Source organism: Dermacentor variabilis, chromosome 11 (assembly GCF_050947875.1).
Source record: "Dermacentor variabilis isolate Ectoservices chromosome 11, ASM5094787v1, whole genome shotgun sequence".
In the NCBI taxonomy this organism is placed as follows: domain Eukaryota; kingdom Metazoa; phylum Arthropoda; class Arachnida; order Ixodida; family Ixodidae; genus Dermacentor; species Dermacentor variabilis.
In genome coordinates this window covers 25,268,930-25,282,196 of record NC_134578.1, presented here as the reverse complement: position 1 = coordinate 25,282,196, position 13,267 = coordinate 25,268,930, and the positions used below count along the sequence as shown (strand labels likewise).

Sequence of the window (13,267 nt, the reverse complement as noted above, 5' to 3'; positions counted from 1 at the left end):
TTTCAGCATTGGGGACACTGTTATCTGTTAGATGCTACATGTTTTAGTTTGTGTCCATACTTTTACCTGTGGAATGTATCGAAACAACGGAGACAGATGAGAGCAGCTAGATGTTTCCCGCTCTAGTCGAAAAAACCACTATACTGGTCCATATATTTGTTGCTTCCAATACACACACCACTGTGTTATCAGCTACTTGCACATAACTTGTAACTGGAATAATAATAATAATTTCTTTATTTATGTCCCATAAAAATACATGACACGGGAGACCTGCAGTAAAAGCTGTCATGAATGACAGCTTGACAGAGCCATAGGCCTCCATACACGGGGCAGTTACATAACGACAAAAAAGGCATATAATATATGGTCACATTTGAAATTGCACATTCCGAGTGTACAATGTAATGTACACAAGTTGTGATGGAATAAGGCAAGATGGAAATACAAATTACAAGTTCACTTATATAATAAAACAACACATTCAACGATGGAGGAGTCACAAAAGAAACAACATAAATGCAGTTTTACTTATCTGCAAGAAATAACAGTAATACATATACAATGATGGTAAAGAGAAACAAAACAGATATAAAGCACACATCGTAAATTGAAAGAAGGGAAGACGGAACCATTCCCTCACCATGTACATTGTTAGGGATAACGGGGTAAAGAAAAACTTGGTTTGCAGAAACAAGAAGTTAAGAAAGTAACAGCCTAGAATTTGTTAAAGTGCTGTCGAAGTTCTTTGAATGTTATATCTTCAAGTTTAACATGTCCATTATTTAATCTATTAAGTAACCTGGGTAATTTGTTCTGTAGTGTATGTAGACCATGCATTGTTTTATAAGTTCTCACTTTCCAGGGCGTAGTGTTACATGTCAGGCGGGCAGAAGTGTTTTCCTGTAGGTTAACTAAACGTCGTAAAAAGGAGCTATTATTTACTTTTTCATTTTAAATGCTTTGCCTAAGATGTAGTCAAACAATTTGGCAACTGGGATTATCTTGTACTTGTCAAAAAGATGCTGTGTGTGAGAGTAATAGGGCAAGCCCTCAACAATTCTAAGGAACCTTTTCTACAACCTATGAAGCCTGTCTAAGTTTCCCTGTGTTGTGTCGAACCATATTAGATGGCAGTAGGTTATTCTGCTGGAAAACAATGAATTATAGATTAACATCATAGTTTGCGGTGGAAGTATATGGCAAATTCTGTACGTTAAACCTATTACTTGTGCAAGTTTATTTGCCACGCTATCCACATGAGCATCCCATGACATATGTTCATGAAAAGTGACACCTAATGTTTTAATACTGGAGGTAATCTCAATAGGTGTTGCATTTATTGAGATAACTTTGCTGATTGATATGTTTGTTTTTAGCTCGAAATATTACAGCTTTTGTTTTATTCTCATTCATCAGGAGGCTATTCCTACGTGTCCATTCATCTGATTTTGCTAATGTGAAATTAGTGTTGTCGACAAGGTAGATTTGATAGATAGATTATGCTCTCAATGATAGAGTTATGCTCTCAAGATAAGTTACCCTAGTATCGACTATCCCGTAAATGGTAGTACATGTACAGGTGCGGCCACTGTTAGTGGGAACATAGAGCCCATGCGTTGCCCATGAAACATAGAGCTTCGCAGGGTGCCCCACCAGCGACGTTTCATGAAGTCTTGCGGCACAGGCGCAATAAAAGCGATTGGTGAAAAGCCTGGGGAGGCATCTATTATGGTGAGTCGTCTGACAAGAGTTCACGAGGTGCCGGTGCTGGCACGGGCTCTCCTGTTCCTGTTAGCAGTGGCCGCGCCTGTCCGTATTTACAGCCGGGTCTTGTACATAAGCAGGCAGCACACTTGACAGTGAGGATCTAGAAACATGAAACATTTAATACGTGCCAATACAAATATGATGAAGCAGCTTCTGCTGACGTAGCACTGCAGCATAGAACAAAATAGTCAGCTGCTAGTAACAAGTAAAGGTAACTTGCTCTTTGTTGGAGTTCATGCTCTTGTGATTTGATCACTAGTGAACCATGAACTGTTTATTAAGTAGATATTTTTTTGATCGCATGTGACAGCATCCCACATTTCCAGGTGCATTTATGAAACAAGTGGACGTTACTGGCACGACAAATCTGTATGTCCAGGTATACCTGATTAAAAGATTTCCTAATTAACTACTGAACTACTGTATTCAGATTAGGGCACATGCTGTAATCACAAAATTGAAGCCGAGCGCAGTTCAGTGAAGTCATTATAGCTTCAGAAATCATAGGTTCAACAACACTTTCAAGATATCCTCCTTTAAAATGCGCTACAAAATAAAAATTTGGAGGACGCTTAAGCTTTGCCTTTAAAGGGCCCCTGAAATGGTTCGGACAAATTTTGAAGACGCATAGGGTACAGCTAAAGTTGATCATTCGCACCACAATTTGTGTGAAGTGTCTCATATTAAGAGCGCTACGGATGATTACAAGTTACCCTCTTGCATAGCCATGTATTTTGTCCTCAACTCGTTCGCCGTGCGATCGCGGCTAAGCTCTGTCTTCATTGGCTCTGCATCATGATGGCACGTTGAGTCGTCTGCTTCCGGTTCTCTAGGAGTGAGCGCGTGAAACCTCTCTAACCTCCCCGGCAGCTGCTTGGCAGCCAATCCCAAGTGAGAGCGATCGAAGCAGCGTGCTTTGCAAGCATTCTGTTGCTGCGGCAAACGTGTCTGGTATTCCGGTAACCATAGGTAAGCTGGGCATTTCGACGGATGGGTGGAGGCACAAACTCAAGCTGATGAAGCAACTTTAGCGTAGATGTACGTGAGTGGCCTGATCGGTCCGCACGGTCCAGCTGACTGTTGGTGCAGAGCTTAAAAGCTTTAGCTCTTACATGTAAAATGAGCATTCGTTTTTCTCGTCAACCACTGAACTAAATTTGACGAGGTTTGTTACATTTAAAAGGAAAACTTAAAATCTAGTGATTGTTGGTCTTGAATTTTTTATTTATATTGTCAATTTTTTATAAAAAATTAGCGAAAATCGAAAATTTTCAGAAAACGTAACTATGAAGCTTACAACCGTATAACTCAGCAATGAAAAATGATAACACAATTCTTTGAATTGCACCTAATAGTAAATCTAAAGCAGACACAATTGATATGGTGCACATGAATCTCAAAAAATTCAGTAATATGGAAATACAGCTTTTGCAGAACCCTTGTACACGACGTAACAAATTCACGTAAGACATAAAATGACATATCAAATTTGTCCGCTTTCAATGATCTAATGGACGCCGTTTACAAAACCGCGATATCGGTTCTTTGTGCAGAGCTATTAATTTGCGAACTTCGTGCTATATTTTGCAAGCTTTCGAATATTTGAAAATTTTTGTAACGAAATTCAGGCCCTAAATCGAAATTCCGCTTCCAACTAGAATTTAACCTTCTCTCTCAAATGCAAGAAATTTCATCAAAATCAGTCCAGGGATTGTCTCAGAAAAACGTTTTTGCGTTTTACATGTATTTGAATAGTTCACATCGGAGTTGGGCCCGAGCTAAAGCTGCCTCTTAACCAGCCAAACAAATAGCTAATATTGCTCTAACCAAGTGTAAAATATTTTAAACATTTACAAAAATAGCATGTTAACGATTACATTCCTGCGGAAATATTACACGAGCAGCAAAGGATACACTTCGTTACTTCTATTATGTTTGGTTGAGCTTTGTGCCACCAGGTGGCTGCACCGTGCAGATCACGTTGGCGCTTCTGTTCATCCCCTAAAACGGCACGGTCAAGCGGCCAGGTCGTGTGCCCTCGGTTGCATTTACCAGAATACCGGACTCGCGAAACGCTATTGTGGTAGTAATCCTCCGGTGTAAAGTGGCGGCCGCAAACGCTCAAATCCTGGCGCCGATCGGATGCTGATAGTCCGACGCGCTGCAGCCACTCCGCTCGTCTGCTGCCTTGCAGACGGACATCATCATCATCAGCCTGTTTTACGTCCACGGCAGGATGAAGGCCTCTCCCTGCGATCTCCAATTACCCCTCTCTTGCGCCAACCGATTCCAACTAGCGCCCGCGAATTTCCTAATTTCATCGCTCCACCTTGTCTTCTGCCATCCTCGACTGCGTTATCAGCTAGCTAGATTCAATGTTGCTGAAGTTTATGCTCTGTCTTGCCGACTCACCGAAATGCAGCCAAAGGTACGGATCTTGTCAGTCAACGAGGAAAGGAAAAAGGCTCGTGCTCTGTCCCCTTACATGGTCTCACGCACGGTAAGACTAACGGCGGACAGTGGACAAGTCCTGGTTCGCGCGCGTAATTGGCTAAAGCGATCCATAGCTTCGAGTGCATTTCACGGGAATTGGTAAGGCTATATATCCTGTAGAAAAGACGCATACCTCTCTTGATGTGCAACGAATTCTTGGACTTCTCGTTGCGCAGGTGGTTGATCATGAGCTTGGCAGTTTCTCCAGCGGAAAATATCTGCGAGTGCAAAGAGAGTTATTTAGGACATTTTATTGTTACCGTTTCCGCTGCTGTTAAACGGCGACCACTACGGAACGTACCCCAGCCCATTCTTATTCTTCTGATTATTTCAGTTTCAGTCTCTATTTCAGAATGGGCTGGGGTGCGTTTGGCAGGCATTCTCAGATCATGAACAGCAGATTGCCATTATCCCTCAAGAGAAAAGTTTATAACAGCTGTGTCTTACCAGTACTCACGTACGGGGCAGAAACCTGGAGGCTTACGAAAAGGGTTCTACTTAAATTGAGGACGACACAACGAGCTATGGAAAGAAGAATGATAGGTGTAACGTTAAGGGATAAGAAAAGAGCAGGTTGGGTGAGGGAACAAACGCGAGTTAATGATGTCTTAGTTGAAATCAAGAAAAAGAAATGGGGGGGGGGGGGGGCATGGGCAGGACACGTAATGAGGAGGGAAGATAACCGATGGTCATAAAGAGTTACGGAATGGATTCCAAGGGAAGGGAAGCGTAGCAGAGGGCGGCAGAAAGTCAGGTGGGCGGATGAGATTAAGAAGTTTGCAGGGACAACATGGCCACAATTAGTACATGACCGGGGTTGTTGGAGAAGTATGGGAGAGGCCTTTGCCCTGCAGTGGGCGTAACCAGGCTGATGATGATGATGACTACGGAACGTAACCCAGGCGCATTTACGGCATCGTCCCACCCGCCATGTCGGCGCCGCGCATTAAACTCGAGGTCGAAATGTGCTTGCGTGTTTCTACGGTCATTTACATACACGTTCATTGAAAAACAAAACCAAAGGGCTCTGGTAATATGACCTCCTGTCGACGCCAAGAAACGCTATGCATCGAAAATACGTCAAATATGTGGCCGTAGTAATTGTCGTTATAACCCGCTCTGGCTAAATCCACCTGCGCATGCACGGCGTGATAGCTACCAGGCTTGCTTCATAATCGTGGTTTTAGTTCGTAGAACCTCATAAGCTCATAAAATTTTGAATGAACTGATAGTTACCATGTAGCCAGAAATCAATTTGCTGAAACGGTAAGGGCAACGTACGGCAACGCGTCCCAAAAGGCTTCACTATATACATCATTTAAGCAGATCACTACCATCCCTGCCGGGTGGCAAGTGCGCGTGACTTTACAGGTGTGAATATAGATACTGATATGCAAATAAATATTCCAGTAGTACGAGTGGGCACGCAACTTGCAAACGCGTGCTCCACGTAGTCCTCGTTCTTAAAGAAGTGGTCACGTGGTGCTTTTTTATGTTGGCAAGGACAATAATGAAATTGTAATCTGTTCCATTTCACATAGGTCTACCATGCACGCCCTGCAGCTGCATGATCAAGTGGTACCCGAATGTAAGAGCGACGGGGGGGGGGGGGGGGGGGCTTTAAAGTCTTCTAGCTCGTATATCTACAAGCACCGGTGGTATTACGCAAGTTAACTGCTCAAGCTCCGTGAAGAGCTTTCGCCTTTTATTGTAGCACTCTAGCTGGTTGTGTGAGATAGCACGAATCGCCCTGCCTCGACATGGTGATGTGTCGTGTCCACAAGGCACGAAACAATTTGCGTCAGAAAGGCACGTATGACTTTACATCAACGTCAAATGTTAAGAAGTTCCACGGCCCAATGTTCAACGGGGAAACTAAATGGCAGAGATTCGCAACCACAATATTTAGACAAATGCATGTACAGAGCTAATTCGTTCACTTTTATACAGCAAAAAAAAAATGACCACCCTTCCACTACTGTGAAGATGGGCGCAAGCGAAGCTCAGGGTCCGCGGCTACTCGTTGTCGTAACGCCTCGGCTTCGCGCTCCCTCACGGCGAGGTCGGCACGTCGACGACGAGCTCTTCCTCGAGCGAGTTCCCGGCGGCGTTCATGAAAAGTCGCCTCTTCTTCGGCCGAACGCGCGGCCCGCTCCCGCCGTCGTTCCTTCGACGCAGCCTGCTCTTCGGCAGAACGAACCAAACGCGGTTTCCACATCTGCCCGGATTGGCGGGAAACGGTGGGCGCGAGGCCATCTAACACGCGGAGGAGGCGTCCCCTCCTCCTCTGGAAGGGAGGGGACGCCTGAGATTGGCTTGCGCCTTGCGCTGCGTCTACTTCATGCATATAAAACCTCATGCATATAAAACCTAGACAAAGATGTATAGATAAATTAGAAGCAGTACAAAGGAAAGCAATTAGATCTGTGTACAACAAGTATCGACGCCGTGATTCGCCTTCTGAACTCCTTGCGAGTCACAATTAACAAACGTGCAAAGCTTCTACGCCTCAAGTTCATATTCCAGTTCTTAAATAATGAAGTAAACGGAAATAGCCGACGACTCCTATCATCCTCAGACACCAGGCCCACTAGAACACGTCGTTGGTAGTAGTTCAACTGATATGTTTTTCTCAAGACTACCCAATTATATTTCTCTACTGCCTTAGCTTGAAAAATTATATGTATCGGTGTTTTCCATGTCAGTAATAGTTCGTGGCAAGTTTTCTTTCTTTTAAATATGTTTATAGTGCTATTAATACCTTTGTGTATACGAATTACATACATTGACATCACTTGCAGGAAAGTGTCTGTACTGCCCTTTATTCTTTGTCCACAATACTTGGAATTGCTATTAACAGAAACTGTTAACCATGTTTATACCCCTTTCACAGTTGTATTTGTGTCCAAACCCTGCTACAGCCTTATATATAAAGCTAGCAGTATGTATTAAATAAATAAATAAATACTTAAGGGCCTGCTTATGAAAAACCGACAGTGGTTGAATTGGTTAGCGTGCTGATCTCGCAACCGCGGAGGTCGGTGGTTGGAATCCGCAGCCCGACAAGGAATTTTTACTTTCGCGCGGCTTGGGTTTTTTTTTTTTTTTCGTACGGCAATACCAACGCCGGCACGAGCGAGGCAATTCAAGCTTCGCTTGAAAAACCACACGTCTGAATTACGAAGTAGAGGCAAATAATAGGATAAAAAGTAACAATAAAGCAAAATCTACAGCAGGTGGGCGTTGCTCTCGACTAACGAATTGCGTGTATAACGAATTCAAGGAAAAGATTATCAACAATTTGGTAAAATGAAACGCTGTGTACAACACCGATGGGTCAGCGAATTCTCTTTGGCTGTGTTTACCTGTATGTAACATGCATAAAAGGCTAATACCCCCCGCTAATGCATGTGACAATCGACTGTTATCGACGTCAGACAGTGTAGCTGGACGAACATGTCTGGCTTAATCCAGTATCGGAGTCGTACTTTCTCGCATGCCCAATTTTGAGGAATGGTCGTGAGAAAATTTTTTTCTGTGTCAAGGAAGAAAAATGTCTGCCATAAAAAAAAATAGCCGTAACGTGATGAAGTTCGGGAAAATGGACTTACGGGAACTCGCAGGGCCCCGGCCTCCCCATGGACACCTGAAACAGCGAGGTAAAAGAAAAACAGCTTTTATAAAAGAAAACATATATGCATACATATCTCGAATTTCACCGCGTTTCCTTTCTGACTATCGAGATATCTCACAGGACTGCGGTAAGACCTAGACCCGGAAGTTTGATTTGCCGTGTTTGACTTTACAAAGATAGTGGGACTTCGGCCTGGAATCATAATTAAGGCATGTATACGGGCCTGTGTCATCAATTCTGCCGCCTTCAGTTCCCCGCACCCGCGCAAGCCTTCAAAACGCGTCTCAGATTTAACGGTGCAACTGTACTAATGGATAACTCAACTTTCTGTGGCAGCGAAGGAAAAACTATGAAGGCAAAGCGCGCTTCTGAAAGAAGTCCCACATTTTCAGCCGCGTTAGTTCAAGCTGGGGAAGAGATAACGTAAACGCTTTATCTACAGCAGCAAAATCAGACAAACACCACTCATCGATTGTCCAATTTGACGTATATATCTGGTATTTTCTTTTTGCGTCGGGGCAATTGTGAAATTATAGCACGTGGAAACTACGCCGAATCCAGTATCTGATCCAGCAAACCAAAAGCGCTAACAAACGCTGCCGCACTACTTGGCGCAGTGACATGCACGTGTGCAGAAGCTTCGCGCCCGTAACTTTCCCTTCATTGCCACCGAAAGCTGTCCACGAGTTTAGCGGGAACGCGCCGCCATATTGGTTAGGGCAAGTTGCATCCGTGGGACGGCGTGGTCACGGATTTTCGCCTACTGTCAATTATCAAGAAATGCGTATTTATATCTGAACTTGATTAACTTTTCTTTTACATATTGCATACACTATACGGCAAATGTGTACGCCGGGAGCACAAAGGCGATTGTTATGCGCATATTTATCATATATGGCAAAATTAGGCAGCAGAGACCATTCGTGCACATCCGAGTTACCTGCCTTATAGTTACGGCTTCGGTATTCGAACCCGTAACACAGATTCTAGTGGGGACGCGTTCAGACGAAGACGCAATGCAAAAAAAAAATATAGAAAAGCGCCCCCCTCAAACGAGTTAATTCACAGCGCACTTTAAAGGCTACGAGGCGATGAAAAACTAATTAAGGGCCTCCGCATCATGGCTACTTCTTGCGGAAACGTGGTCTCTATAGGGCACAGCCGTGGCTCTCAAGAAAGGCGCCGAGACCGCAAACAGCCAAGGTTTACCCTTCCTAGGGCGAAGCATAGACCAATCGTGGTCGCTGGGAGTTACTAGAGCATAGAGTAACTAGAGTAATAACATAGTATACTGGAGTAACTCTAGGGGTTACAAGCTCGCGCCGCAGTTCTCGGGCCGTCCCGGCGCCACGGTGAGTAGCTTATACTGCAGCTGGCGGCTCCCCACTGCTGCATACGCAGCTAAACATAGCTGCACTTGCAGCTTTAAGGCGTTTAAGGGACCCTAAAGAGCTACGCCGAAATCAGTTTAGTGTGGCGAAGTATTATAATAAATCTATTTTTATTTGATTGGGCGGACAAAGGTTAATTACAAGCGCAGGAGCATACTGTAAATTTTATTTTCCTTCTTGAATTTCGCGAGCTAACAGCAGCGCCGGTACGTCAATGTGACGTCACGAATTGAGAAGTAGTTTTTTTTTTTTGCGTGTTTGGGCCGTTTCAGTGCGCAGCCTCGGGCCTACTCAACACTCTATGTAGGTTCAGTCAATGGTTCGTTGAGATGCAATCTTATCCATCTTTTTTTTATAGACAGAATAACAATTAGTCCTGCGCCGCGGATCTCCAAATCCACGACGTCGCAAAATCTATTGGTGAAACTGTAGTGTGCAGCGTCCTTACTCGTCTATCGTTTTCGGCCTTTCTTACAAAGCCTCTGGCGCAGCACGATTGGCATTATTGGTCGTCTCAGAAGTGTAATTTGCGAACACAGCTCAACTTCCTTTTTGAGAAGCTTCCCGTACGCGGATATGCAGTCCAATAATTCTGTATCTTCTCTATTCTATATCTGATTCGGCAGTGGTGGCGGCCGCACGAGCAGTTCCTTTATCGTGTTACAGGCACACTGAACAAGTCGTTGCGCCTGTTCTTTCACGCCGGAGCGGACGATTGCCGGTTTCTTTGGCGCGTGATAGTCGCCTATAGGCAAGCAGGGCCATCATCAGTGGACTACCAGTTGCCCACTACTACGTGCATCAGAGAGTTAGATTAGGGGACGCGAGTGGCTTGCGTACGAAAGAACCAGGGGCAACGGTATACTGCGCATGCGCAGACACCTACGTATGCGTCTGCGCATTACCGTAGCCCCTAGTTCTTGCTTACGCAAGCCGCTTGCGTCCCCTAATCTAAAACTCTCTATCGACTGATACCGTGTCTTATTGACATGACACGGAATACAACACTCCTGCCCTGACGTCACTGCTGTTCACGTGCTCGCGGCTGCACTTATTGGCGGCGAGGAGTTACGGAGTCGCCATCTATCGGAAGCGCTTCGCTGGCGTAGTATGAGGGATCACGCGGCGCGCTCCTCATAGGTTTTGCTGTCAGCGCTTACTTAAAACACCACGCGCGAGCTCTCCCGGACATTTCTGTAAGTACTTTCGAAACGAGAGAAGTTGCTTACTGTCTAAATAATAACCTTGGGCAAACTGAAAGCACACAATCGTTTACAGCCGCTATCTCTTTACCGAAAACGTACAGTGAACGCCACTGCGCGCGGTCGCCGCGATGGAGTCTCCCGAACCGGCTTCTTGCGTGAAAGGTAGGTAAAGGCTGAGAGCAAACTATGTGAAATATGTTCTTATAGTGTTTGTATAACTAAATGGAGCGTAATAGAAAGAAGCCTCAATGCAGCGATCGCGCAGATTCGCAGCGACTGACTGCACGTCTGCATGCTTGTCCGCGCACTGTTTCGCTTTCTCCGCGCGCGCGTTCTCGCACCGTGCCATGAGCTTTAGGCCGCAGAATATGAGCATTTGACAGTATACAAGCAACCATTGTTGCGTGGGAGCTATCAGAGCTGTACAAAAATAATTTCATTGTAGAGACTTCGACGCCTACAGGGACTATGATGTGCCGTCGCGACGATTCAATCTTTTTTTCTTCTAAATTCTTTGACCTTTCAATATTATTTCTCGAGTTGTGTCGCACTGTATGTTTATCGGTGTTCTCAGCGTGCAATTTCCCGCTGCTCCTTTTTTTGTAATCCAGTGCATTAATTCTTAACACAAATATAACCATATGCCATGCTTTCTTAAAATGTGCTTCTTACCGCTGCCTTTCCACTCCACTGAACTTGCCAGTATCTATAGCATCGAAAAGTTGATAGACCAAACCGTCATTACATTAGTCGTGCAGCAGACTCGGGCGAGCGTCTTCAGAACATCGCAGACCGGGCGCCGTAGCAGAAATTTTCCTCGTGTCTGTGCTTGCTGCATACCCGAGTTGTAGCCGATGACTGTTTGCCGGTTTTATGTTTCGCGAGCCAAGCTTCACGCAGCTTCTTGTCCTGCGGCTACGTGTGAATAAGGCTGACACCGGCCTCCGTTACGTGCGTCCGGCCTTGCGGCACCGAGCAGTAGCCTACCATGTTGCGCGCCTTCAAAGGCAGCCACTACCTATTGTAGTGCTTTCAAGCGTTGTAAAGGAGACACTCGAAACTGGAAAATTTCGCCACTAAATGAGTACCGCAGCGTACGAGGGAATCCAAACTCGTTTTCAGCTCGCTTCGGCGCTCCCGAAGCAGCCGACGCGGCCGCTATGTCCACGTGATCCCTCCTAGTACGTCACGCCGACGGTGGCGCCAGCTTTTCCAGTGGTGGAGCTCGAGGCCAATACAAACTGGCGCGCTTAACCGAGGCGACAGCACAGAACACCTATACAAACTTAGAGAAGGGAAACTGTACCTTCCACAGTGCTACGGAAATAAGCGTAGCGGTGGCGTCATGAACTAAAGTATGTGACCACGGGTGGCGCTGTACAACAGGAAACGGAAACGGGGTTTTGCACAGTATGGTCGCTTTACCTACTGGGTTCTGGCTGATGCGCATCGATCGTGCTCCCGCCAGTTAGGTTGCTGTGTGGCAAACGTAGCGCCTACATATGTATGTAGGCGCTACGCTTGCCACACAGCAATCAAACTGGCGGGAGCACGATCAAGGCGCAGCAGAATATATGTAGCGCTGAGTCATATCGAGTTAAGGCACACTCTGAACTGACTTTTAAGGGCATCCCGAGCGGTTTTTCGTTTATTACGCCGCCGTTACCCCGAGTTGTGCCGCCGCGCTCGAGCTGTTGCATTTCGTGTAGGGCTACTGACAGAGTGCGGTTTCCAGGTGGCACGATGGCCTCGACTGGAATAAACGCACACACCAAAGATTGAGTAAGCTTGAAAATATTTTATTTGCATTTTACAAGTACAACAAAAAGCACACGTCTACTGATCCACACAAACGCGGTTACATAGTCCAGAACATAGTCAAGAAATGGCTCATTAATAAGGGTAGCACAGACGCACAAGAAAGAAGACCTAAGCTACAAAACGTACAGTCGGCTGCTAAACATAACTTCCCTGTCACCGCGTGTCACTTTTATACAGCATCTTTAGAGCACTACCAGGCCGGGTAATTTGGCGAAAAGAACGCAACAGCTTACGGCCGTCAGCTGCCTCTTCCTTACGGGTGTCATAATTATCCTAATCTCCGCATCAACGTCGTGCAAGTCCGCATACAGGTATCTGTATCTGAACCACATGTGCCAGCTTAATACATGTGTAGTGAAATTATGATAACCACTGCGTCTTATCAAACGTATTGGTTTTGCAAATGCGCATTACAGCTGACGGAACGACATACTGTAAGTGAAGCACAAGAGAACAAGGACAAAAGGAGGATGCAACACTTGAAGAAGTGAAGAATTAGTAGGCGTACAGCAAACAAGCGATGACGGAGAACACACAATGATGCATCGGGTGTTCTGCGACACCGGTTTGCGTACTTACGGTGTTATGGAGATCAACGGCATAAAAACATACCTTCAAGCGTATTCCGTCAACCTCCGCCGCATTCATTATGATAATGAACGCCTAAACAAAATGAGGCACTATTTTTTGCCAAGAGTAGACCTCTTTACAGCAAGTCTGTGTAATGACTCGCAGACGAAACCAGCATGCTTTCGAAAATGTTTTACCGCCGTAGTATTCGAACGCCAACGGCCAGGAAACACATCGATACCAATAGGCTGTCGGCTGTCGGTGGTTAATCAAGTACAAAAACCTTGACGCTATGACTAAAAAGCAGCTTCAACAATCAAATTAAAAAAACATCAACTGCCTATTTGCCTGAGGTAAAAAAACATCCTTAGACACCTCGATTG

At 45.3% G+C, this 13,267-nt stretch overlaps 1 protein-coding gene across 1 annotated transcript in view; it reads right to left on the bottom strand.

Moving 5' to 3' along the window:
- The window catches only part of LOC142564216 (triokinase/FMN cyclase-like), a 44,347-nt gene that overhangs the window by 7,939 nt on the left and 23,141 nt on the right, over positions 1 to 13,267 (bottom strand). Inside the window, exons 7-8 of the mRNA XM_075675133.1 lie at positions 7,875 to 7,909; positions 4,397 to 4,481 (exon numbers count right to left, since the gene is read on the bottom strand). Of these exons, the coding sequence (XP_075531248.1) occupies positions 4,397 to 4,481; positions 7,875 to 7,909 (120 nt within the window). The remainder of the gene's footprint in view (positions 1 to 4,396; positions 4,482 to 7,874; positions 7,910 to 13,267) is intronic.